We start from the raw sequence: 27,621 nt of genomic DNA, 5'->3' as shown, positions 1-27,621 counted from the left end.
TGGAGTCATGCTCTTAGAGACTCAGGCTGTGCTTTCCCCGGGTCATGGAGTTCCTCAGAACACCTTCCTCCTTTCTCAGCAGCCGGCTACTTTCTTCCTTTCATGGGCAGCCAGCACTTTGAGGTCACATGACAGAGATCCACATACAGCTCTTTATGGAGAGATTGTGGGACACATACTAGTGCCATTCACCAAGGGGCCAAGGACCAGCAGCAATCATTACCAGAGCTTCACTCCTCCCCTTCCAGACTGAACAAACTCATCCCTACTTGCACCTTGGAGAGCACTAAGGTTTTTTTTGTGTTTTTGTTTGTTTGTTTTTGAGACGTAGTCTTGATCTGTAGCCCAGGCTGGAGTGCAGTGGTGCAATCTCAGCTCACTACAACCTCCACCTCCCAGGTCCCAGTTCAAGCAATCTCTCCTGCCTCAGCCTCCCAAGTAGCTGGGATTACAGGCATGCGCCACCACACCCAGCTAATTTTTGTATTTTTAGTAGAGATGGGGTTTCACCATGTTGGCCAGGCTGGTCTCAAACACCAGACCTTGTGATACACCTGCCTCGGCCTCCCAAAGCACTGGGATTATAGGCGTGAGCCACCGCGCCCCGCCTAGAGCACTGAGTTTTAAAGAGAATTGAGATTGAGGCCGGGTGCTATGGCTCACACCTGTAATCCCAGCTCTTTGAGAGGGTGAGGCAGGCGGATCACTTGAGGTCAGGAGTTTGAGATCAGCCAGGCCAACATGGTGAAACCCCATCTCTACTAAAAATACAAAAATTAGCTAGGTGTGGTGGCGCATGCCAGTAATCCCAGCTACTTGGGAGGCTGAGGGAGGAGAATCACTTGAACCCAGGAGGCGGAGGTTGCACCACTGCAGTCCAGCCTGGGTGACAGAGCGAGACTCCATCTCAAAAATAAAAAATAAAGATAATTGAGATTGGACTCTTTCCACTGTTTTGCTGTAGTTCTCATTTCATAGGTGAAGAAACTGAGGCTCATGGAGGTTAGGGAATGAGCTGAAGCTCACAAAACTATCAGAGCTTCCATTTCAGCCCAGCTCTCTTTGACTGCAGTGTAGTAGTTAGGGTTAGATTTGTAAAATGGAGACTAGAGTATTTGTAAAGGGCTATTGCTGCAAGGATTAGGTGAGCTCATAAAGGTGGAAGTGCCAACAGAAGAAGAGTCACCTAAGGGAAGAAGAAACTTCTCATTCATCAGGTTTTTTGTTTGTTTGTTTTTCTAAGAGATGAGGTCTTGCTATGTTGCCCACGCTGGATTTGAACTCTTGAGCTCCAGCAATCCTCCCACCTCAGCCTCCTGAGTAGTTGGGACTACAGGTGCACCACCTCACCTATCCTATTCATTTTTATATCACCAGTGCCTGACACATTGTTGATAAATCAATATATTTTTTGAAAATAAGCCTATGAAAGTATAACTTAATAAATGGATGAATGAATAAAGAAATGAGCCACCTAGCACAGGTGCCTGGAACACAGGAGGTATTCAGTCAATGTTCCTTTTCCCTCCCTCACTCTGGAGGGTAGAGTCCATATGCTCAGTCTCTGTGCCTGGCACTTGGTAGGCCTGATGAGTGCGTGTAGGTGGAATGAGTGACTCTCAGGAGCTCTGAGTCTTTGAGGCTAGAAGGAAATGTTTGTCTTTTCAGCTACAAGCGGAGGCCAGGGCTTTGAGCTCTGGGAGCTCAGGGAGTGATATGCTACCTCGCCCAGGACTTCCCACCACTGCAGGGTAAGGGCTGCCCATCTTCCAAGTTGACCCTGGCCCAGTAGTTACCCAGACTCAGTGTCAGGCCCGGCTGCATGCACCAGTGGAGGGAAGCAGCAAATCCTTCCAGCTGTAGAACAGCTGGGGATGGGGCTATGGCCACCAGTTAGCAGACAATGTATTCTGCCCAGCCAGACTCAACTTCCTTCCATTCCTCCATCCTGCCTCTCTTTCTCTGTCTTCTCTGGGCTTCAAATCTCAGTCCCCTGTATCTGCTGAGTGAGTAAATGAGCATTGAGGAGAGTGGCTGGCATACAGTAGTTGCTCTGTAGACACTGGTGGAATGAGTGAATGGATCCATGAAAACAGGACTGAAGGAAGAGACAGGCTGACGGATGCATGTCTATTTATTGGCACAGGGTCCTATAAGGGCCAAGACCACACCCTCCCACCCTCTTTTCTGTAAAAATAAACTCTGTTCTTCCTTTTCCCTGCTCTATCTGCTTTCCTGCTTGGTCTAGGCAGAATCAATCACCTGCTAAGGCTTGTGCCCTAAGACACAGGAACCAGTACCCGCTACACATATGCACTTCCCCTCTCGGCCCAGGGAAACGGTGGGCAGCAGGAGGCTTTCAGAGGCCCTTGGGCTTCCACTAGGAGCTGTCAGTGAGGGTCAGCAGCAGCACTGGGAGCAGTGACACAAGGAGCACAGGGTGAGGTGCGGGTAGCCCCTGAGGGTGAGCCAGACAGAGCTGAGTCCACCCTTAAGTACGCACTGAGTGAGCCTGGGGAGAAGTCCAGAAGGTACACCATCCAGGCCTGCAGGTCAGAGTGGGGCAGGCACGGCAGGCCCCATGGCCGCCAGGCTGAGTAAGCTTGGGGCCAGAAGAGGCAGACTCCTTCCCGTGGGAACTGGCCTCCCTGCCCAGACTTCTTCCAGGCAGGGTGACAGGGAAAGATGTCACAGTGAATGGTGGGGGCTCTGCTGGAGGCAGGGGCACCCCCAAAGCAGAGGCACAATGTGGTGATTGAGGAGGGACTGTACTTGTGTCACCTGTGGTGGGGAGTGAGGGACTGTACTCGTGTTGCCTGTGGTGGGGAGGGACTAGACCCAGCCCAGCTTGCATCTGCTTCCTCCCAACCCAAGAGCAAACAGCTTTGTTGGGAGAGCTGCCCCAGGTCTGGTGACAGCCGGCCATTTCTTCCCTGATCCAGGTCTACCACACCTCACACAGCTGCCCCGGGTTCATGGGGGAGCCGACAGGGCAGCCGAAGTGCCGCAGGAAGTCACGGGAGTTGGAGAGAGTGCCCAGCACGCGGAAGCGGGCAGGGCTGTGGGGGTCGGTCACTAGCCCCTCGTGAGAGCTCTCTGGTGTGCGGACCGAGCACCATACCTGCAGGCCAGGACAGACATGGGGACATATGGTGTCTAGTGTGGAGCCGGGCCTTAGAGTCGGCTACAGCTGTCCCAGAGACACAAACCACCACCGCTGCAGCCCCTCCCAAGTTCCTTCCAAAATTGCCCTGGACATCGGGCTGCCCAGCATGGACATGACGAGGGGAAAAAGCGGAGCCCCGGAAGCTGCCTGCTGTGGCTGCCCAGTGGAGGTTCTGCCTGAGTCCTTGCTCTGCCACTTACTCTATTCCTGGGCAGCCCCAGACAGGCCACTCTGCGTCCCGAGCTTTAGTTTCCTGCATGCCTTCCTCACAGGAACAGCGTGAGGATCAATGTTTGTCCCCTTTGCCACCCTTTGCCCCACCCTGTGCCCCTCAAGCACGCAACCCTGCCCTTTGAGCTATGTAAAATCCTACCGAGGCGTTCTCCTGCTCAGGCCTCTTCAGGCTGCCTTTGTGGGCCCCGGCTGGCCGAAAGGCTCTGGGCACAGGCCTTCCCAGCCCACCTTTCACGCCCCAGCCTCAGCCCCATTCCCCAGCCCCTTTGACACATGCCCCAGACTTCTCCTAATGACATACTCAGGAGGGAGCAGGACAAAGGGGCAGACCCCAGGCCTTCCCGGAGGGTGATACCTGGGCAAATCCCACGAAGAAGAGCTGGTGGTTAGTGAGCCCCACGGCTGGCAGCTGCTGCTCCTCCCCATGCTTTCTCAGCCACGCTTTGTAAGCCTGGGGACAGAACAGTGGGCAGCAAGCCCATCCAGGCCTGCCCCCATCCACCCAGCACCTTTCACCCCAGGCCAGCAGGCCTCAGCCGCTGGAGGGCTGGTCAGGCCACTCACATTGTAGGCAGCCTTCAAACCCCCGTTGTCGGCAATGTTCTCCCCCAGCGTCTGGCGGCCGTTGAGCCTCTCCCCATTGACCTGGTATTGATTGTACTGTTCCTCCATGCAGGCCGTGTGGTTCCGGAAGGCTGCCAGTGACTCATTCTGCCACCAAGGCCGCAGGTTCCCTTCTTTGTCATACTCGCGCCCTAAGGAGAACTCACCTTTGCACCCCACCAAAACCAGAGCTCATCTCGGGGGCAGCAGTGCCCCCACCAGCCCTGGTCCATAGACTACAGGTCCCTTGGGGCTACATCAATGTCCCAAGGCCCTGCAGGAGCCACTGGGAATTCTAGGCTCCAGGGGATGACTCCATGGGCCCCTACCTTGGTCATCAAAGGCATGTGTCAACTCGTGGCCCATGACCACACCGATACCACCAAAGTTCAGGGCCCTGGTAGGTGAGGAATGGCAAGTGAGGACATGGTGGGGGTACTTCTGAATCCCACCTCTAGCCCTGCTCCCAGCTCAGCCACAGGCCCAGGCCCCAGCACCCAGCCCCTCCTGCTTCAGACACACTTGGGGTGGTTGCGGGCATAGAAGGGGGCCTGCAGGATGCCAGCGGGGAAGACGATCTCATTCTTAGTTGGAAGGTAGTAGGCATTCACTGTCTGGGGGGTCATGCTCCACCTGGAGGAGGAAGAGGGAGAGGCTGAGGCTCCCGACTCTCCTGACACTGTTCCCCTCCCAGCAGCCCTGCCCCACCTACCTCCTGCAAGGGCCTGGGGCCTCTGGTCTGGGAGCAATCTTGCCACCCTTTTCCCCCATCCCAGGAAACCTTTCCCCACCTCTCCCGCCGCCCCTAGTGTCTATGTCCGCCCCCTCATTCTCACTGGTCTCGGCTGGGAGGCTTGCGGAGCTGGTCAGCCATCACCTTGGCAGAGAAGTTGTACAAATTCAACATGTTTTGGAAGAAAGAATCTTCAGAAACTTCGTACTATGGGAAAGGTGGGAAGTAGAAAGAGAGCAAGAGAATCCATTGGAGAAGATAATAGCCCCAGTTTGGCTACTCAGTATCTCTCCAAACCTCAGTTTCCTCAACTGTAAAATATCTAGTAAACCATAATCGGCAATATTTAAAGGGCATTTATGTTACGGGTGCTATTTTTTTTTTTTTTTTACATACTGCACTCATTTATCTCACAACAACCCTATGAGATAGGCACTAGTAGGACCCCCATTTTACAGAAAATGAAACCGAGGCCTAGAGAGGTTTTGTTAAGGTTACCAAGTTAGGGGTAGAAACAGAATATGATTAGGCTTGACTCCAAATCTTGGCTCGTTAACACTATATTTCACTGCTGTTTGGCCTGCAGCCTGACACAGAGCCAACACTTTAACAATGCTGGTTACCTCCATCTGCCTCTAAAAGAAACCGACGAACACCTCTTTCCCAGTGCTTGAGCCCCAGTTACTAAGCCCAAAGAACAGTGTCCTCTACAGGGCTGAGGTTCAGCACTGATGAGCTCAGGTACTCACCCCATCATAAACATCATCCAGCTCTTTGGGCTCCAGGATAAAGTCTGGGAAACCAATCATATCATAGATGGCGTCTGCCTGAAGAGACCAGGTTAAGGGTTTGTTTCCTTCCCCAGGTTCCTAGCAAAACTGTATCCTTGAACCCCACCTCAAGATGGCGCCCCAACTCTAGCCACCGCTCACTTTCTCCTTGGCTGCCTGGCGGGTCTTCTCATCCATCCAAACCAGCTGTCCCAGGGCCTCCTCAAATGCAGTCCGGATTTCGCTGATCATCCCCTCTGCCTGGGAGGGAGGAGGCAAAGTCAGCCTCCCCCTGCACTGAATGCATCCTTGCCCCGCCCCCCATCCACCCTGGTGCCCCATCCCTGTCCCCCCAGGGGAAATGGGAACGCCTAGACTAATGAAATACAGCTGAGCACCTAGAGAGGACAAGAAGGAAACACCATTTGTAAAGGTACTGGGATTGTGGCTGGCTTTTTTCTTAATTAAATAAACATTTTAATTGACAATAAGTTCATCAAATTAATATCATAATTTAATATAGTGCAATGATTTTTTTTTTTTTTTTTTTTTGAGACGGAGTCTCACTCTGCTGCCCAGGCTAGAGTGCAGTGGCCGGATCTCAGCTCACTGCAAGCTCCGCCTCCCGGGTTTACGCCATTCTCCTGCCTCAGCCTCCCGACTAGCTGGGACTACAGGCGCCCGCCACGTCGCCCAGATAGTTTTTTGTATTTTTTTAGTAGAGACGGGGTTTCACCGTGTTAGCCAGGATGGTCTCGATCTCCTGACCTCGTGATCCGCCCGTCTCGGCCTCCCAAAGTGCTGGGATTACAGGCTTGAGCCACCGCGCCCGGCCGATTTTTTTTTTTTCGAGACAGAGTCTGGCTGTGTCACCCAGGATGGAGTGCAGTGGCGCGATCTCAGCTCACTGCAACCTCCGCCTCCCGGGTTCAAGCAATTCTCCTGCCTCAGCCTCCCAAGTAGCTAGGATTACAGGCGCCTGCCACCATGCCGGGCTAATTTTTGTATTTTTACTAGAGATGGGGTTTCACCATCTTGGTCAGGTTGGTCTTGAACTCCTGACCACGTGATCCACCCACCTCAGCCTCCCAAAGTGCTGGGATTACAGGCGTGAGCCATCGTGCCCAGCCTAGTGCAATGATTTTTATCTGATTATGAAAAGAGGGCATTCACAGAAAATTTGGAAAACTGAGAATTGAAAAAGAAAACAGACCAGCTATAAATCACTCATTCATAGGTAAGTTCTTTTAACATTTTGATTACCCACTTCTAGAGTTTTTCCCTCCCCTGATATGCACATAAAATATGGAATTATGTTGTATTAGGTATATATTTTTTGTAATCTACTTTTTTCACTGAAAGATATATCAGCTGTTTAAGGATCCTCACAACCCATCCTAACCACAATTTATTTTTCCTTTACTCTATAGTTGGACATTTAACCAGTTCTTATTTTCTGCTATGATAAACAACATTGCCATAAAAACCATAAACATCCTTACAGGTAATACTTTAAGCACATCCATTATAATATCCTAATAAATAAATATTTCTTCTAGTTATATAAACATAAACACATAGACAACTTTAAAGGACGCTTATAATCCCACTGCCCAAAGCAGCACTTCATTTGTTCATGAATTTACATCCAGTTGTTTTTCTTTGGTTTTTTTATTTTTTTTTTGAGATGGAGTCTCGCTCTGTTGCCCAGGCTGGAGTGCAGCGGCGTGATCTCTGCTCACTGCAAGCTCTGCTTCCTGGGTTCACACCATTCTCCTGCCTCAGCCTCCTGAGTAGCTGGGACTACAGGCTCCCGCCACCACACCCGGCTAATTTTTTTGTCTTTTTTAGTAGAGACGGGGTTTTACCATGTTAGCCAGGATAGTCTCCATCTCCTGACCTTGTGATTCGCCCGCCTCGGCCTCCCAAAGTGCTGGGATTACAGGCGTGAGCCACCGCGCCCAGCCTTGTTTGTTTTTTTTTTTTTTTTTGAGACGGAGTCTCACTCTGTCGACCAAGGCTGGAGTGCACTGGCACGATCTCGCCTCACGGCAACCTCCGCCTCCTGGGTTCAAGTGATTCTCCTGCCTCAGCCTCCCAGGTAGCTGGGATTACAGACACCCGCCACCACACCTGGCTAATTTTTTGTATTTTTAGAGAGACGGGGTTTCACCATGTTGGCCAGGCTGGTCTCGAACTTCTGACCTCGTGATTCATCTGCCTTGGTCCCCCAAAGTGTTGGGATTACAAGCATGAGCCACCACGCCTGGCCCCCATTGTTTTTCTATATGTCCGCACATACATGAACAGTCAATTTTGAGGGCATAGCATTGAAATAATCTTGTAGACTCACAATTTCTTTGCTTTGCCGGTCAAATGTGGCCTTCACGAAGAGGGAGCCCAAAGCGAAGCCAAGGGCGTCATCTGTGTTGGAGATGCAGGTCTGCCACCTCGGCACACAGGACTGTTAAGGGACAAAGAGCCAGGCCCCCAGAGATGGCTATGTCCTCCAGTCAGAGGGCCTTTCTCTGTTACTGGGGCTAGCAGCCCTTCTTAGCTCTGGACAACAGAGTCCTGGGTTTGCTCAGTGCCACATCTGTCTTTTTTTGAGACAGGGTCTCACTCTATCACCCAGGCTGGAGTATAGTGGTGCAATCACTGCTCACTGCAACCTCTGTCCCCCAGGCTCAAGTGATCCTCCCACCTCAGCCTCCCGAGTAGCTGGGACCCCAGGCACATGCCACCATGCCAGGCTATTTTCTTTTGTATTTTTAGTAGAGATGGGGTCTCACCATGTTTCCCAGGCTGGTCTTGAACTCCTGAGCTCAAGCGATCTGCCCGCTTTGACCTCCCAAAGTGCTGGGATTACAGGCATGACCCACTGTGCCCGGCCCACAACTAATTTTATATCCAGTCAGTCTCCCATGCAAGAAACCTGGGAGTCACTCCAGCTTCCTCCATCTCCCTAACCCCCACATTCAACTACTTTGACTTTTTTTTTTTTTTTTTTTTGGGACCGAATCTTGCTCTGTTGCTGAGGCTGGAGTGCAGTGGCCAAATCTCAGCTCACTGCAAGCTCCGCCTCCCAGGTTTACACCATTCTCCTGCCTCAGCCTCCCGAGTAGCTGGGACTACAGGCGCCTGCCCCCTCGCCCAGCTAGTTTTTTTGTTTGTTTTAGTAGAGACGGGGTTTCACCATGTTAGCCAGGATGGTCTCAATCTCCTGACCTTGTGATCCGCCCATCTTGGCCTCCCAAAGTGCTGGGATTACAGGCTTGAGCCACCACACCCAAACTTGACTTTTTTTTTTTTTTTTTTTGAGACGGAGTCTCACTCTGTTACCCAGGCTGGAGTGCCATGGCGCAGTCTCAGTTCACTGCAAGCTCCACCTCCCGGGTTCATGCCATTCTCCTGCCTCAGCCTCCCAAGTAGCTGAGACTAAAGGCACCTGCCACCATGCCCGGCCAAAATTTTGTATTTTTGGTAGAGATGGGGTTTCACCGTCTTAGCCAGGATGGTTTTGAACTCCTGACTTCAAGTGATCCGCCCACCTTGGCCTCCCAAAGTGCTGAGATTACAGGCATGAGCCACCCCGCCCAGCCTGCAATTGCCTCTTAACTGGACACCCCGACTCCATTCTCATCCTCGTGTCCCTGCTGCTCCCCTCCATCTTCCATTTAGCCACCAGAAATATCATCTCATACATAACCCAATTGTGTTTCTCCTCTCCATGGCTACTCCCATGGAGCCCCATCTGTGAAACAATCAAGGCCGGACTTCTCGACACAATATTCAGGTCCCTTCCCGAGTGCCCCATGCCCACCTTACCAAACCCTGCCTCTCGGTTGCCCTCTTCTCAAGCTCATGCCAGAATATGTGTAAAGCCACCATGCTCCTTTTGGCCTCTAGGAATTTGCACATGGCGTTCCTTGTCCCTGGAATGCCCTTCTCCTCAGCTTTCTTGGTGAACTTTTCCATCACATGGCACCTCTCAGAAAACGCTTCTCTGATGCCCTTCCCCACCAACCCCCCAGGTGAAATGTGCTGTCCCACCTCCGTCCTATAGCACAAAAGTCTTTCACTCAGTGTGAGCACTTATCACCACAAAATATAATGTATTTGTTTACATGTCCACTCCCCCCACTTAATGGGGCATCTTGAAACTAAATACTGCATTATTTATTATATCCTCTCCATCCTCCTCATCGAAGCTGAGTGCCTATACATACCATTTACTGTGTAGATGCTTCACTTATGTTAACTCAGCTAATACTCTTCTTGACAACCCTCCAAGTTATTCCTGCTTTACAGAGCAGAAAATGGAGAGTGTCACTGAGAGTGTCCTGAGAGTCACTGGAGTGACTCTCATGTTTCTTGCATGGGCGACTGACTGGATATAAAATTAGTTGTGGGCTGGGCACGGTGGCTCATGCCTGTAATTCCAGCACTTTCAGAGGTGACATGCCCAAGGTCCTACAGGCTAGAAAATGAATGAGTTGGGGTTGGAACCCAAGTCGGCTTGCTTCCAAATTCTGCGCTCCATAGTATGCACCTGTGCACCATGAGGCACATGGTGCCTGATACACTGAAGGCGTGCAGCATCAGCTAGACTGGATCAGAACGTGGAGGTAAAGTCAGAGAGCCCACCTTCTTAGTGCCATAGAGGGTCTCCAGCAGCTTCTCTTGTGCAGACTCAAAGCGTCGGTCCAGGCTTGAGGTTGTCTTTTGCACTAGGTTCCAGATCAGGTAATTGTTCAGGATGCTGACAACCAGACCAGAAAATAAGAAAAGGGCAGGTGGGATGCCCTTTCCACCCCCCAAACCAGCCCCTAGGAACATGCAGGCTGCAGGAGTCCTGAGAGGCATATGTGGAAGCTGTCCCAGAGTTCCTCTTTGGCCCCGGGGCCACATACCTGCCTGTAGAGGTCAGGTTGGAGAGAGGTGTGGGAACAGAGATCACAGGGAGAACCCTGAAACCCTAGCACAGATGAAAAGCCCATAGGCATTCTGATTTGATGTTTGGAAGGCTCATGGCATTATCAAATGTTGTTCTGTGTGGCTGGGCCAGTCCACTATGCCCAGCCTTGCTGGAGACCTCCACGGAACCCACCCTCACCTTGGGATCCCCCCACACCTTGGTTCTGTGCGGTTGATGAGCTCTGACACCTGTTGCAAATAATCCATCCCATACACCACCACAGGCTCAGAGTCACTCAACTCCAATGGTGACAGCAAGAAAGACAGGAACTCAAGCCAGTCCATGGAGGGCGCCAGAGCCTGAGAGAAAAAAATCTCAGGCCTTGCCTGCCTGACTCACTTCCAGCAGAACCCTCCCCCACTGTATGCTGGAGCCTGGGAGCCCTTCCCATTGCCATAGCAACAACTACTGGCTTCATGGCGACTCCTTCCTGTAATATACCCTTTTCCAGGCCTGGGCACCTCCAATCTGGGAGCCCAGCCACTTATTATACAAGGATAACCACTACTTGTGACATTCATCTGGGGCCTAGATATTCAAATATTTTCCTAACAATTGATAAAATACCACTCCCCTGACACCCCACACATACTGGCTTCTCCTCCAGAACCACATCCCACCCCAACTTTTCCATAATCCAACATCTAAAGTGTTAATGGCCTGGCACAGTACCGGTCCTCCAGTAGAAACTTCCACTTCTATCTTTTTTTTTTGAGATGGAGTTTCACTCTTGTCACCCAAGCTGGAGTACAATGGCATGATCTCAGCTCACTGCAACCTCCGCCTCCCAGGTTCAAGTGATTCTCCTGCCTCAGCCTCCCGAGTAGCTGGGATTACAGGCATGTGCCACCAAGTCTGGCTAATTTTTTATTTTTAGTAGAGATGGAGTTTCACCATGTTGGCCAGGCTGGTCTTGAACTCCTGACCTCAGGTGATCCACCCATCTCGGCCTCCCAAAGTGCTGGGATTACAGGTGTCAGCTACCATGTCCAGCCTATTCTGACTGTTTTGTGGACATCTCATAGAAACTGTTACACATTTTTAACACAATCCCTCCATGCATCCCCAGGCAACAAGAAAGGGACCAGAGGTGGCCCTAAATGGACACCATGTTTTTCCCAGTGCAACTGGAAAGCACAGAAATGCAAGGGAATGAGGAAAGGACTGGCTGCCTTGGGGAGATGGCATGGAGGGAAGCTGGGTGGTGTGTTCCAGGGCTGGCCCCTCTCAGATGTCTCCAGTCCCCTGCCTGCCCCACCTGCAGCTCCGAAATGCTCATCTTGTGATAGATTTTCTCCTCATCGCGCCGCTGGTCCTGGGGCACTGTGATGTTGGCCAGTTGTACCTCCAACTCCAGCACCTGCTGCATCTGCTCCCTCGTGGAGGTGGGCCGCCCACCCAGCAGCATCCCCAGCTCCTCCATGTAGTCCAGATAGGCAGTGAGCACCTGTCAAGGCCCAGATGACCCTCAGAGCCCAGCAACAAGTCTTGCCCAAGGCTGAGAAGATCTATTCTTACCACCACCTCTGCTCACTATCTCTTCTGCTTGATTCTGGAAGCCTTCTTGGATGACCTGTTTCATTTCTGACACACTGCTTACCACCATCGGCTAAGTATTGTTTACTTCTTTTGTTTTATTTTATTTTATTTTTTGAGATTAAGTCTCATTCTGTTGCCCAGGCTGGAGTGCAGTGGTGCGATCTCAGCTTATTGCAACCTCCACCTCCCGGGTTCAAGCAATTGTCCTGCTGCAGCCTCCCGAGTAGCTGGGAGTACAGGTGCCCGCCACCACGCCTGGCTAATTTTTTGTGTTTTTAGTAGAGACAGGGTTTCACCATGTTAGCCAGGCTGGTCTCAAACTCCTGACCTCAGGTGATCTGCCTGCCTTGGCCTTGCAAAGTGCTGGGATTACGGGCATCAGCCACGGTGCCTGGCCTTGTTTACTTACTTCTGTACTTGTTTGTCATCTATTTCCCCAAGGAGAAGGTGAGTTCCAGCAGAGCATTGTTCCAAGTTACAGCAGCTTACTCATTACTGTCTCTAGGGACTAGAACAGAGTAAATGCTCTGCAAGTGTCTGTCCAGCAGATGGGCCTGCTTCTCATACTGCTTTGCCTTCTTGTTTCCTAGATCCCTGCTAGTTGTCCCAGCCCATCAGTGACCATGTGCCTTCACTGAACAGCTGACTGGACCTCACAGGGGATCTGGGCCATGGTATCCTCAGGCCTCTATTACCTCCCATCCTGCCAGGCCTCAAGCTTGCTGCTTTCTCCACTACCCGCTGGTCTCCAAGGGAGAGAAAAGCATGGAAAAGAAACATTTAGTGACCACTTCTGTGGACATGCATCAGACTCTCTATTAGAGGCTTTCCATACAGTGTATCTTTTCCTCCCTGCACAGCAACTTCATGAAGTGAAGATGAGTCCCATTTCACACCCCAGGGGACAAACTTAGGAAGATGACACGGCTTGACTTCCATCACAAACTAGCGGATGGCAGAGTGAGAATGTGGCCCAGGCCCGATGAACCCAGGGCCATGGCTGCCCTGGCCCTGCCCGGGTCCAGTACAAACTCATGCGGCCTCACCCCTTCTGGCCCTGAGGCTCCATGAAGGCAGGGCTGTGTTTGCTTTGTTCACCACTGTAATTTCAGGCCCAAGTGCAACTGTCTGCCACATAGTAGGTGCTTAATAAATGTCTGTTGAATAACAGGATGAAAACCTGCAAACAGACACTCAACACTGCTCTGTGCCAATTCCCTTAATCCTCCTCCCAGAAATCACTTTCCACTCAATCTGAAGGCCCACCTGGGCTCCCCAAATCACCAAAGGCCATCTCCTCTTCTACTTACTAAGAAGTTTTAGATCCCTTAATATCCATTCTGTGTATTTCAAATTCCTCCTGTCCCTCACCTCTCCTCTTACTTGCTGCTGGCATCAGAGGAAGAGGTTTGAGTACCAATCCCAGTCATCCCAGCTCCTGAGGGGGATGGTTAGCTAAACCAGTGATCTCATCATACCCCTTCTCTCTACCTCCTCACCTTCAGCTTAGTGCTTACTTTTGAGACTCTCCTGAACCCTGCTTTACTCTTAGTTTTTTGTCGTTGTTGTTGTTTGTTTGTTTGTTTGAAATGGCATCTCCCTCTGTCACCCAGGCTGAAGTGCAGGTGTGTGATCGCAGCTCACTGCAACCTCCACCTCCCGGGTTCAAGCAATTCTCCTGCCTCAGCCTCCCCAGTGGCTGGGATTACAGGCGTGGGCCACCACACCTGGCTAATTTTTGTATTTTTAGTAGAGACAGCGTTTCGCCATGTTGGCCAAGCTGGTCTCGAACTCCTGACCTCAGGTAATCTGCCCACTTCGGCCTCCCAAAGTGCTGGGGCCACAGGCGTGAGCCACTGCACCCAGCCTACTCTTAGTTTTCATCCTATCTCAACCTTTTGCGTTTCATCTTTCTCTAGATCCCAGCACAGGAGGCTTCCTGAAGGCAACCAGTGACATGCTGACAGTCAAACCCAAGTCTTTCCTCTTGCCCCTATCAAAGGGTTGAAGGATGTGGTTCTCTCCCAAATCATAAAAATTATCTCCTCCCCTACTCAGATGATGTCAAAATCACACATCTGTTCACATCACTTTTAAGTTTCCCCTTCCATTTCTTTTGGGATGAATCCTAAATTTGGCCCACAATGCTCCTGCATAGCGTGAGCCTATGGACTTGTCCAGAAGGCCTTGGCCTGCATGCCCCTCCTGCTCCCTCTCCCACTGAGAATGGCCAGGGGGCCATATGCCTTCCCACCTTGGCGCCTTTGCATAACCTATTGCCTTTGCAGAGCCCTCTCCCTTCATTGCAGCCTATCCGCACCCTGGAACTAGGCAGGTTCCTATTCGCACTTGCTCTCAGAACCCTATGCTTCTTCTCTATAATAGTCTCAACAACTGGAAACAGGACAACTGTGTAGCAAACTGTTGTATGCCTTCTTCCCCATTCAGAGGGTAGTAGAAGTGTCTTGTTCACCATATGTCTAGAGGAGGGTCTGGCCAAGTGATGGTCAGCAGATGTTTCTGAATGAATGACAGAAGGATAAATGATTGTCCTACTCCACGGCAATCTCTTTTACTATTTTTCTCCCACTGCCCTTAAAATACAAGGATCTCCTTCTGTCCTTTCTCTGTTCTCCTCCTGTCTCACCTCTTCAAAGCCTTTGTTTAGGTTTCTTTTTTTTCTTTCTTTTTTTTTGAGACACAGTCTTGCTCTGTTGTCCAGGCTAGAGTGCAGTGGCGCCATCTCAGCTCACTGTAACTTCCACCTCCCGGGTTCAAGCGATTCTCCTGCCTCAGCCTTCCAAGTAGCTGGGATTATGGGCACCCGCCACCACATCGGGCTAATTTTTGTATTTTTATTAGAGATGGGGTTTCACCATATTGGTCAGGCTGGTTTCAAACTCCTGACCTCAAGTGATCCACCTGCCTTGGCCTCCCAAAGTGCTGGGATTACAGGCGAGAGCCACCACGCCTGGCCCAATTTTTGTATTTTTAGTAGAGATGGGGTTTCACCATGTTGGCCAGCTGGTCTCAAACTCCTGTCCTCAAGTAATCAGGCCGCCTCGGCCTCCCAAAGTGTTTGGATTACAGCCACCCTGCGTGGCCTGGTTGGGTTTCTAAGGAGATGCCTCTCAAGCCTCTGGGTCCTTTCAGGGTTATTCTCTCTTCAGGACTCCGCACGGCTTTCCCAGCTGCCTGCTGGCCTCTCTGTATGTAAGGTGCTCAGGTTCCAGCAAACTCACATGTCTAAAAGGAGCAACTCCCACACCCTGAGCATCTTCCACATGCAGAAGCATAAGTTTGTACCCCTAACCTACTCCCGACACCACATAAGGTTGATGCTATGATCCCCTGTTTACGGATGAGGGAATAGCATCAGAGAGATTAATTAACTTGCACCAAGCAGCAGAGCTGAGACTGAAATGCAGGTCTGGCTCCAAAGTCTCTCCTATTCCTGTGACATTGCACTGTCTCCTCTTTCTCAATGTACCCTAAGCTGGTTCTTCCTACAGATACCCCTAATTCCCAAGGCACCCCTCCATTCCACCATCATGAAAGTGAACAGCTTCAGCCATCTTCACCTCTTCCTTCCTCTAACATCCAGGCACCAAGAACTCATGATTCTGACTTGATGGTATCTCTTACATCCTCCTCTTCTTACCATTCCTTCTGCCACCTCTTTCATTTGGGACCTTCCTGACTCAGAGCACAGAGTACCACAGACACTCTTAATTCATCTCCAGGCTTTCTTTCTCACATCTACTTTTCACACCCCAAACAAACTGACTTCCCAAAGCACTGCGCTGCCTCCCTACTTTGGAGCATGCAGTGGCTCTCCGGGAGCTACAGAATAAACTCCGTAGTGTGCTATTCAAGGTCCCCTCCATAACCCATTCCTGCCCACCTCTCCAGCCTCTCATCTGCCTTGAGTTCTGTACTTTACCATAGTGGACCCCTCGCCATGGTCCAAACACGCCTAGCCTTTCCCTCTTCAACACTTTTTTTTTAGGGTGTGTGTGTGAGACAGAGCCTCGCTCTGTTGCCCAGGCTGGAACGCAGTGGCGCCATCTTGGCTCACTGCAACCTTTGCCTCCTGGATTCAAGCGATTCTCTTTGCCTCAGCCTCCCAAGTAGCTGAGATTACAGGTGCCTGCCACCATGCCTGGCTAATTTTTGTATTTTCAGTAGAGACGGGTTTTCACCCTGTAGGCTAGCCTGGTCTCGAACTCCTAACCTCAAGTGATCCGCCCAGCCTCCCAAAGTGCGGGGATTACAGGTGTGAGCCACTGTGCTCGGCCTCATCAACACTTTTGTTTAAAGTGTTCTTTCTTTCTTTTTTTTTAGATGGAGTTTTGCTCTTGCCACTCAGGCTGGAGTGCAATGGCATGATCTCGGCTCACTGCAACCTCCCACTCCCGAGTTCAAGCGATTCTCCTGCCTCAGCCTCCCAAGTAGCTGGACTACAGGCGTGTGCCACCATGGCCAGCTAATTTTTGTATTTTTAGTAGAGACAGGATTTCACCATCTTGGCCAGGCTGGTCTCGAACTCCTGACCTCATGATCCACCTGCCTCGGCCTCCCAAAGTGCTGGGATTACAGGTGTGAGCCACTGCACCCGGCAAACTGTTCTTTCTTTCTTTTCTTTTCTTTTTTTTTTTAGTTGGAGTCTCGCTCTGTCACCCAGGCTGGAGTGCAGTGGCGCGATCTCAGCTCACTGCAACCTCCGCCTCCCGGGTTCAGGCAATTCTCCTGCCTCAGCCTCCTGAGTAGCTGGGACTACAGGTGCCTGCTACCATGACTGGCTAATTTTTGTATATTTAGTAGAGACAGGGTTTCACCTTGTTGGTCAGGCTGGTCTCGAACTCCTGACCTCAGGTGATCCACCCACCTTGGCCTCCCACAGTGCCGGGACTACAGATGTCAGTCACCGCACCTGGCCTAAACTTCTTTCTACCCAGCATGCCCTCATGCATTCCCATGTATTCTACAGGGCCTGGATCAAATGCAATCTCTTTAGGAAGACTTCACTGGCTCCCTAAGTCTCTCCTGAATCCTCAGGACCCTCTTGTGAGCTTTGTTCTCAGCTATCTAGGTCCAGGAACCCATTGACACTGAACGCTTCCTGTGACAATGGCTTGGAAACTTGTATCTCAGAATTCCCCCACTGGGCCTGGCACACAGTAGGTGTCTATGAAACCTACTAGAAGAACAAGAGAAAGGAAGTAAGGAAAAGGGGAAGAAAGGGAGGGAGGGAGGAAGAAAAGAAGGAAGAAAGGAGGGGCAGTTGGTTCACTAGGTGACAGGATAGGCTCACCTTCCCTGCTCTGACCATTGGCAAAGGGAAAAGTCAACAGGGATCAGCCCAGCTCAGCAAGGGGTAGGGATGGGGGTTCGGAAGATGTTCCTTACTTTCTCATTGGCAGTTCTGTTTAAGTAGTAATCCCGAGAGGGCAGAAAGAGCCCAGACTGGTCCACCTGCAACGGCAAGGAAAGGAGGTGAGCCCCTCGCTTTCCCCACCATGGGAACCTGAATTCCCCAGCAGGGGTTGGGGTGGGAGCCGGGGGTCAGCCCAGCCTGCCTGTCACACGAGAGGGAAGTCTGGGCTCAGCAAAGGGTCCCTAAGTCTCTCCTCACCCTTTCCCAGCTCATCACCTGGATAACATTGCTGTTGGAACTCTTAGAGTCGGCACTGATGTAGACGGTGAAGAATGGGGTGGCCCTGTAGGTCCCTGCTACTGCCTTCAACACCTCCATAAAGTTATCCTGGTCCCAGGGCCCTGTAATGTTCCAACCACCAATCTGTGTAGAAACCATAAGTGGAATAATTAGCACAGGAGCTCCCAAAGTGTTCCTGGGCCATCTCCTCTCTCAAGGCCCCTCCTGCTCCCCTGCCCTCAGCCGGCTCAGTGGCCCCACCTTGTCAATGAGGTCTCTCAGTGGCTGGGCTCCCAGCTCCTCAATGCGCTCCACCTGTAGGCAAGATAGGTAGAAGCGCTGTGTCTTCCGCTCAGCTTCACTGCTAGAGTTGAAGGTGGTGTTTTCTGTGGGGCAGAACATAGGATCCAGGTGGCAATTACGTTAACTGCTGAGAGGGAGTCCCTGGCCCTTGCTCGCTCGGTTCCTCTCCTTGCCTTGTCAATGAGCAGTCCTCCTAACGCAGACCCAGGAAGAGTGTCTGAAACAGCAAGCCGTGGCTTCCTCTCCCTGTCCATGGAGACTCAAGTATATCTAAGCAGTACAGGCTCCCTGGTGTCTACCACACCACAACAGTGCTCCAAACAGGGTGCAGAGAAGCGGTCCTCCATTATACCCAGAGTTCTGCCCCCGTCAAACCCATCCCCACTTCTCAAGAGTCCCTGCTCTCTGCCTCCCAACCCTCTGGAGTGTTCACAGAGCCATCCACTTCCTCATTCATGGACATTGACTATCTGCTAAGTGCCAGGCCCTGTGCTAGGCATAAAGCACATAGGTGGCCCAAGGCCTCCCTAACAGCCCCACTCACCAAGCAGGTGCTTCAGTATGGCCTGGTTTTGGTCCCAGAGGCTGTTGAAGGTGTTCCAGCGAGAACGCCCATCGGGCAGGGGGTTCCTCCGAATCCAGCCCCCACAGGAGAACTGGTAAAAGTCCTCACAGGGGCTCACCCCTCGGTCCAGGGACTCCAGGATTTTTCCAGCCACTCGAATGCAGGCCTCTGTAAGGCAGGTGCTGTGGGATGGGTCTGTGGTAGGGGACACGGCGGGAGGGTAGGAGACTGTCAGTCTGTCTGTCTGGAAGAGGCAAACTCTTTGCAAGGGCCATGACAGCAGGAAGGTTGAGAAGAGAAAGCAAAGCCAGGGCTTTTTTTCAGGGAAGGCTTGGCCCCCTCGAGTGAAAATCTTAGAGGCCCTTTGGCCTCCAGAACCCCTAGTTATGAATGCTGATGAAGAGTGTGGGCCCACCTACCTCTGTGGTACTGGACCCCCAGGGCCACAAGGCAGCCCAGAAGCAGTGCAGCCAGCAGTAGAGAGACACCTGCCAAGGCCAGCTCCAGCTGCGTGCGTGAGCCTAACAGCTGTCTTGTCCCCTTCTGGAATCCCACCTGGGGAACACAGGGGGACAAAGAGCAACTGAGCTGCAGGGCAGGGGTCCAAGATCACCAGAGGGTGAAGCCACAGGCAGTTTTCAGAGCCACAGGGTTAACTTTGGGCCCGGGGGCAATGAGGCCAGCTGGTGAGTTGAGCCCTGAGTCTGTTTTGTGCAACGTCATGGCTTAGCATCGCCTCACCATAGTCCTAGAGCAGAGGCCAGAGATGGAGCGGAGGTGGGGGCAGGTGACCCTCCAGAACAGCCCAGAGCTCCTGGGTGTGCTAGGCGTCATGCCAGGGCTGGGGCCTGGTGAGAAAGGGGAAGCCCCCTTGCCCACCTCCATGGCGTCCGGGGAGGCCCCGCCCTCTACGGGGGTCTCCGTTGCGTCTTCATCCCGAAGCGTGGCCCGTTTGTACTCCACCATCTGCCAGACAGTCGGGGTTGCCAACCGAGGTCAGGCAGAGAGGGCTTTTTGCCCACGACCCTGCCCCAGTGCCCCCTGCCTCGCGGACCCCTCCCCCCTGCTAAGAGGGCCCTTCTCTTCCCACCTGCCACGCTCTCGGGCCTGGGGTCTCTCTATCACAGCTCCACCAGGCCCGGGACACAGCCCTACCTCCGCGAGCCAGGCATGGCCTGCCCCTCTGCTGCCGACCCCTCTGCCTCGTCCCCCTCCACCCGGTTCCCTCCCCTGGAGCCCGGGGGCCCCCACTCACGTTGTTGCCAGCTCCCAGCTCCTGCAGCGCGACGTTCATGGTGGAGTCGGGCCAGGCGGTGATTCAGGGCTCCCGGCAGCTGGCCCTCTCCCAGGCCGCGGCCCCGGTCCCCTGCCCGGCCCCGCCGCCACCAGCCATCACTGCCGGCCGCTGCGCAGCACCCCCGCTCGGGCCGCGGCCGCCCCCGCCCGCCGGAGTCCCCCGCCCCACGCGGCGCCCCGCCTGGGGTGGGGGGAGCGTGGGGGAGAGGGAGGAGCGCGCCGAGGCTCTCCGCAGGCTCCAGTGCCCTCCGGCAACACCGGAGACCCCTCCACGCTTCATGGTCCGCCCCCCATCTCAGCAGCACCCTCCTTCAAGCCACTCATAATTTACTTTCCTAGGAAAAGTAATGAAATGCAACCAGTCCCAGAGGTTGCTAATATTCCTTGGCCTACTTGCCCCAAATTTCAGGCTCTCTCCGTCCCCTTTAAGCACTTTAGAGAAATTATGCCTTCCTGAGGAACGTCTTCCCCCAGTAGTCCACACAGCCCCTCTTCAGCTGGCAAATACAGAGCACACAGGCAGTTCACCCACATTCAGGGTGTGCACGTGGTACCTACCTTTGGTACCTACCTATGTGCAGAGAGCACATAGACGCCAAGGACACGGGCAGTCACGATGCCCAGCACACAGTCCACACAAGCACATGAAATGCCCACAGAATGTACACACTCTGCATACTCACACACAGTGTACACACGCACAACACACCGAGAGCCAACACACACGCACACTGTGTTTCTGTACGTACACACACCAAGTGCAGGGGGAGCATACACTCCACACCCACAGCCCACACTGACTCCACTCTTCCATGGTGCTTCAAGACCACACTTCTACTCTCCAAGATAACTGCTGTCATCAGATCATCTCATAAAGGGAGGGTTACAGATGGTGACAAATTGGCAGGGAAAAAAACAGCCATGCACAGATATTTAAAGAAAAGACGTGCTAACACTTCTAACTTGGGGAAAGCAAACCGTTTTATTTGGGAGATTTACAAGGAGAAAAAAACTAACACCAAGCAATATTTAACTGAAAAGCAATAGTGTGGCACCCATGCATCTGCCATCTGCCTTCCATATTGTCATTCCTTAATCAGGCCTGGTGTTATTGCAGTCTGCTGCACTGAAAAGTGCCTAGTGTTTTACAATTCCAAAAAAAAAAAAAAAAAAAAAGGAAAAGAGAGTGCGCTTCATCTTCTTCTCCCCATCCTCCAACCCCACCCCCACTGACGGAGTACAAGAATTTGACCTGAGAAGGCTTGAATGGGTAGCAAACACATAATCCATTTCCTTCCTTCCTTCCTCCCTCCCTCTCTCTCTCTCCCTTTTCCTTTCTTTCTTTCTCTCTCTCTCTTTCTCTCTCTTTCCTTCCTTCCTTCCTTCCTTCCTTCCTTCCTTCTCTCTCTCTCTCTTTCTTTCTCATCTTTCTCTCAAGAAGGGTGTCAACCGGGCGCAGTGGCTCATGCCTGTAATTCCAGCACTTGGGGAGGCCAAGGCGGGCGGATCACGAGGTCAGGAGTTCAAGACCAGCCTAGCTAACATGGTGAAAACCCATCTCTACTAAAAATACAAAAATTAGCCAGGCATGGTGGTGGGCACCTGTAATCCCAGCTACCTGGGAGGCTGAGACAGGAGAATCGCTTGAACCTAGGGGGGTGGAGGTTGCTGTGAGCTGAGATCGTGCCTCTGTACTCCAGCCTGGGCAAGAATGAAACTTGGTCTCAAAAAAATAAATAAAATAAGAGACGGGTGTCTCACTTTGTGGCTCAGGCTGGAGTGCAGTGGCATGATTATAACTCACTGCAGCCTCAAATTCCTGGGCTCAAGCAATCCTCCCACCTGAGCCTCCTAGTAGCTGGGACTACAGACAGGTGCCACTGTGCCTGGCTAATTTTTAAATTTTTTTTTGTAGAAACAGGGTGGTCTTGCCCATCTTGCCCAGGCTGGTCTTGAACTCCAGGCCTTAAGCAATCCTCCCACCTCGGCCTCCCAATGTGCTGAGATTACAGGCATGAGTCACCATGCCTGGCCCATAATCCATTTATTGATGCTCACCTCAGTTCTCAGACAACTTGCTGCAGTGGATCTAACGCAGAATGTTCTTGCAGCTAAGAAAGAGTAGATGATGAATGAAGCAGGCTGAGAAGTGTTGCATTGCTTTTGTTGGCATTTTTCATCCCAAAATTGCATAGTTCTCAAACTGGAGACAGTACAGTGTCACAGTAAGGATAAAAGATTTTGGATCCAGACTCAGTTTCCTCATTTGTAAAATGGAAGTGAGAATACCTACTTCGGGCCACACATGGTGGCTCATGCCTGTAACCCAGCACTTTGGGAGGCTGAGGCGGGTGGATCACCTGAGGGCAGGTGGATCACTTGAGGTCAGGAGGTCAAGATCAGCCAGGTCAACATGATGAAACCCTGTCTCTACCGAAAATACAAAAAATTAGCCGAGTGTGGTGGCACACGCCTGTAATCCCAGCTCCTCGGGAGGCTGAGACAGGAGAATCACTTGAACCCAGGAGGTGGAGGTTGCAGTGAGCTGAGATTGTGCCACTGCACTCCAATCTGGGCAACAAGAGCAAAACTCTGTCTCAAAAAAAAAAAAAAAAAAGAAAAGAAAAGAAAAAAAAAAAGACTAATACCTATTTCAAAGGCTAGTTGTGAGAATTAAATGAAATAGTACTTGTAAAGTATATGGGACAGTGCGTGGCACATAATGGGCACTCAATGTGTGTGTGTGTGTGTGTGTGTGTGTGTGTGTGTGTGTGTGTGTGTGTTTGAGACGGAGTCTCGCTCTGTTGCCAAGCTGGAGTGCAGTGGCGCGATTTTGGCTCACTGCAACCTCCACCTCCTGGGTTCAAGCGATTCTCCTGCCTCAGCCTCCCGAGTAGCTGAGACTACAGGCACGCACCACCATGCCCAGCTAATTTCTGTATTTTTAGTAGAGACGGGATTTCACCATGTTGGCCAGGCTGGTTTTGAACACCTGACCTCAAGTGATCTGCTCGCCTTGGCCTCCCAAAGTGCTGGGATTACAGATGTGAGCCACTGTGCCTGGCTTACAACATCATAATCTTATGCGACCACTGTTATTATACATGCAGTCCATCATTGACATAAAGGTTGTTATGTGGTGCATGATTGCATAAGGAAAGCTACTGCATATGGGCCACCTGGCAACAGGATCATTAGAAATATTCCCAGGGTCACTGCAACAGCAAGTTTAGACAGTACTTTACTATGTGGCAGCCACTACGCTAAGTGGTTTACATCTTATGCACTCATGACACTTATGAAGCTATTCTACAGATGAGGAAACTGAGGCATAGAAACACTAAGAGTTATATGCTTGTAAGTGGCAGAGCTGGGATTCAAACCCAGGGAATATGGTTCCTTTCTGGAGAGCAGTTTAGCAATATGAATCAAAAGGAGGCTACACTTCCTCCCTGCATTAGTTGCTATTGTTTTGCTACATCCCTTCTAGTGGAAATACATAAATTTCCAAGACAGGCAGACTTGGGCTCAAATCTGGGTTCAATTCTTTATCAGCTGTATCATCTTTATCAAGTTATTTGAAAGCTCTGACTGTTAATTTTTCTCATCTATAAAATGGAAACAATCACCCCTGTCTCAGAGAGTTGCTGTGAGAATTAAATGCAACCACATATTATAGAGCCTGTTACCTATTTTTACAGTGCTCTCAGATGCACTAGGCTTGGCCTAAATGGACACTTTCTTTTCAAGTCTCTTTCATAGCCCAAATTATTTTTAGACCCATAACCATCCCTCCTCTCCCTCCCTCCATCCCTCCCTCCCTCCCTTCCTTCTTTCCTTCCTTCAAATTTTTAGAGACAGGGTCTGCTCTATCACCCAGGCTGGCATTATCAGAGCTCCCTGCAGCCTCAACCTCCTATGCTCAAGAGATTCTCCCACCTCAGCCTCCCAAGTAGCTGGGACTACAGGTGCATGCCATCACACCTGGCCTTTTATTTTTTTTTTTTTTCCATACAGATGAGGTCTCACTATGTTGCCCAGGTTGGTCTCAAACTCCTGAGTCAAGTAATCCTCCTGCCTTGGCCTCCCAAAGTGCTGTAGGCCTGAGCCACCACGCCCAGCCCCCCATAACTATTTCTGACTACATGTTAAATACCCTATGTATAAGAGTCTTGGAAGTTGCTCTATTTTATATTTCTATTTTCTTTCTCTGTATTTATCATCTTTGACTCTGTTTCTCTCTTATTCTCCTATTTTCTCTCTCTTCTACTCTTCCTTTCCTACATGGATAATCTTTTTTTGATCTTTTTTTCCTACTGAATAATCTTTTTTGGTCTTTTTTCCTACATGGATAATCTCATTTTTGGTCTAAATTGATTGTGAATTGAGAGGGAATGGACAATGGCTTGTGTGTTAAATTTCAAACACAATATAGTCATGAAGATTACAAGAAACATCAACGAGGCCTGGTGTGGCGGCTCATACCTATAATCCCAGCACTTTGGGAGGCTAAGCTGAGCGGATCACTTGAGGTCAGGAGTTCGAGACCAGCCTGGCGAACATGGTGAAACCCAGTCTCTACTAAAAATACAAAAATTAACCGGGTGTGGTGGTGGGTGCCTGTAATCCCAGCTATCCCGGAGGCTGAGGCAGGAGAATTGCTTGAATCTGGGAGATGGAGGTTGCACTGAGCTAAGATGGTGCCACTGCACTGCAGCCTGGGTGATAGAGCAACATTCCATCTCAAAAACAAAAGAAACATCAATGTCAGTATAGATAAAGATGGAAGATGTGAACACTCATACATTGCTGGTAGCTTAGAAGTTGATACAACCTTTTGGGCAATATGAACCAAAAGGCATAAAAGTGTACACACTCTTTGACCCAGAAAATGTACTTCTAGGAAATTGTTCCAGGAAATAATCATTATTCACGGGATATTTATATCAATTAGCTTTTGTTGTGTAACAAATCATCTCAAACTGGATTAAAATAACAAATATTGATTATTTCTCATGTTCTGTGATGCTTTGGGATTGGCCAGCTCAGCAGGAGCTGGATGGTTTAGCACGGTCTAGTATGGCTTCATTTCCATTTTGGGGCTTCAGCTGGGATGTCTGAACAGTGTCTCTGTGTATTATCTTCTCTTCCAGTAGACTTGCCCAGGCTTCTTCATATGGTGGCCTTAGGATTCTCAGCAACAAAGAAGGGGCAAGCCCCAGTACATAAACACTTTCTTTTTGAGACAGAGTTTCTCTCTTGTTGTCCAGGCTGGAGTGCAATGGTGCGATCTTGGCTCACTGCAACCTCCACGTCCTGGGTTCAAGCGATTCTCCTGCCTCAGCCTCCCGAGTAGCTGGGATTACAGGCATGTGCTACCATGCCTAATTTTGTATTTTTAGTAGAGACAGTTTGTCCGTGTTGGCCAGGCTGGCCTCGAACTCCTGACCTCAGGTGATCCGCCCGCCTTGGCCTCCTAAAGTGCTGGGATTACAGGCGTGAGCCAACGTGCCTGGTCATAAACACTTTGTTCAAGCTTCTGCTTGCAACACATTTACCAACGTCCACACTGGGCAAAGCAAGTCACATGATCAAGCCCATTCAGGGTTGGAGAAATAGATGCTACTTCTTGATTGGAGGAGGTACAAAATAATGTGGCCATTTTTCCCTACAACATTTGTTCATCACAGCACTATTTATAATAACAAACAAAAAAATTAGGAGGGAATTCAATGTTCATGAGTAGAGGGCTTGTTGAATCAAACATCCATACAGTGAGATGCTATGCAGTGTTTACAAACGATAGACAAGAAGAGTTTATGCTGTAGGAAAATGTTCCCCACATACAGTTAAGTGGAGGAGAAAAAGGGTTACAATATCTCATTTTTGTTAAGCAGAAGGTATAAAAGCATAGGTTAAAAAAAAAAAATTGGAATTGCCAGGCACAGTGGCTCATGCCTGTAATACCAGCACTTTGGGAGGCCAAGGCAGGAGGATTGCTTGAGCTCAGGAGCTTGAGACCTGGGCAACATAGTGAGACTTCATCTCTATTAAAAATTTTTTAAAAATTAGCCGGACATGGTGGCATACACCTGTAGTCCCAGCTACTCAGGGGGCTGGGGAGAGAGGATCGCTTTAGCCTGGAAAATTGAGGGTGCAGTGAGCTTTGATTGTGCCACTGCACTCCAGAAAGGATGACAGAGTGAGACCCTATCTCAAACAAACAAGGCCGGTTGCAGTGGCTCATGTCTGTAATCCCAGCACTTTAGGAAGCCAAGGCGGGCGGATCACGAGGTCAGGAGCTCGAGACCAGCCTGGCCAACATAGTGAAACCCCATCTCTACTAAAACTACAAAAAATAGGCTGGGCGCGGTGGCTCATGCCTGTAATCCCAGCATTTTGGGAGGCCGAGGTGGGCGGATCATGAGGTCAGGAGATTGAGACCATCCTAGCTAACACAGTGAAACCCCATCTCTACTAAAAATACAAAAACAAAATTAGCCAGGCATGGTGGCGGGCGCTTCTAGTCCCAGCTACTTAGGAGGCTGAGGCAGGAGAATGGCATGAACCCGGGAGGCGGAGCTTGCAGTGAGCCAAGATCGTGCCACTGCACTCTTGCACTCCTGCACTCCAGCCTGGGCGACAGAGCTAGACTCTGTCACAAAAACAAAAACAAAAACAAAACAAAAACAAAAACAAAAAATACAAAAAATTAGCTGGGTGTGGTGGCGGGCACCTGTAATCCTAGCTACTCAGGAGGCTGAGGCAGGAGAATGGTGTGAACCCGGAAGGCAGAGGTTGCAGTGAGCGGAGATCACACCACTGCACTCCAGCCTGCATGACAGAGCGGAAACAAAACAAAACAAAACAAAACAAAAACAAGAAAAACAAACAAAAAACAAACCAACCAAACAAAAAAAGCAAACAAGATTAAGAATACATACAACAAAATGTTAATAATAAATATATCTAGTGATGGCATTATTTTTCTTTATGTTTTTCTGTATAATAATAACATTTCTATAGTCCAACATTTACCTAAACAATTTATATATATGTTCACTTATTTAATCCTTGCGATAGCCTATAAGATGGATTCTACCAATATCATTGTCTATATTTTAGAGATAAGGAACCTAAGACACGGAGAAACTTAATAACTTGTCCAAAGTTACAAGCAGGTAGAGGGCAGAGCCTTGATTTGAATCTAAACTTCGTGTTCTTAACTGCTACACTATTTTCCCTTTTTTTTTTTTTTTTTTTTTTTGAGACTTGTCGCCTAGGCTGGAGTGCAACGGCACAATCTTGACTCATTGAAACCTCTGCCTCCTCTGGGCTCAAGTGATTCTTCTGCCTCAGCCTCCAGAGTAGCTGAGATTACAAGTGCCTGCCGCCACACCTGGCTAATCTTTGTATTTTTAGTAGAGATGGGGTTTCACTATGTTGGCCAGGCTGGTCTTGAACTCCTGACCTCAGGTGATCCACCAGCCTCTACCTCCCAAAGTGCTAGGATTATAGATGTGAGCCACTGCACCTGGCCCACTATTTTCCTTTCAAAGGCAGCTAATTTGTCTGGGGCTAGAGTATAATGTTTGATAAATGTGCTGTATCACTGGTTTTAAGCCTTTAAAAATATATATTAAGGCTGGGCTCAGTGGCTCATGCCTGTAATCCCAGCACTTTGGGAGGCCAAGACTAGAGGTTTGCTTGAGCCCAGGAGTTTAGGACCAGCCTGGGCAACATGGTGAAACCACGTCTCTACTAAAAATACACAAAGA

At 50.4% G+C, this 27,621-nt stretch overlaps 1 protein-coding gene across 17 annotated transcripts; it reads right to left on the bottom strand.

Annotated features, from left to right (window-relative positions):
• Positions 1-2,116: 2,116 nt before the first annotated feature.
• On the bottom strand, positions 2,117-20,709 carry ECE2 (endothelin converting enzyme 2). Of its 17 annotated transcripts, none has more exons than XM_077991864.1 (19): positions 20,402-20,709; positions 19,289-19,395; positions 18,967-19,102; positions 18,527-18,742; positions 17,941-18,065; positions 17,677-17,823; positions 17,433-17,498; positions 11,743-11,931; positions 10,641-10,783; positions 10,154-10,268; positions 7,860-7,970; positions 5,669-5,767; positions 5,486-5,563; positions 4,840-4,943; positions 4,526-4,636; positions 4,333-4,400; positions 3,965-4,155; positions 3,756-3,851; positions 2,117-3,121 (listed from the first exon to the last, which is right to left on the bottom strand). In XM_077991864.1, exons 2-19 carry the CDS (start codon positions 19,379-19,381, stop codon positions 2,945-2,947), a joined length of 2,265 nt encoding a protein of 754 aa, XP_077847990.1. In that variant the 5' UTR covers positions 19,382-19,395; positions 20,402-20,709; the 3' UTR covers positions 2,117-2,944. The 17 variants fall into 17 exon arrangements, 16 of the variants coding, with proteins under 16 accessions (XP_077847990.1, XP_077847991.1, XP_077847989.1 ...); XM_077991865.1 differs by lacking the exons at positions 19,289-19,395; positions 20,402-20,709 and adding exons at positions 19,427-19,557; positions 19,765-19,971; XM_077991863.1 differs by lacking the exon at positions 20,402-20,709 and adding an exon at positions 19,803-19,971 and having other exon boundaries at positions 2,117-3,184; positions 3,702-3,851; positions 19,289-19,513.
• Positions 20,710-27,621: the final 6,912 nt, after the last annotated feature.

Source organism: Macaca mulatta, chromosome 2, assembly GCF_049350105.2.
Source record: "Macaca mulatta isolate MMU2019108-1 chromosome 2, T2T-MMU8v2.0, whole genome shotgun sequence".
Classification (NCBI taxonomy): Eukaryota; Metazoa; Chordata; class Mammalia; order Primates; family Cercopithecidae; genus Macaca; species Macaca mulatta.
The sequence above is the reverse complement of the archived record's forward strand: the minus strand, read 5'-3'. Positions and strand labels throughout refer to the sequence as shown.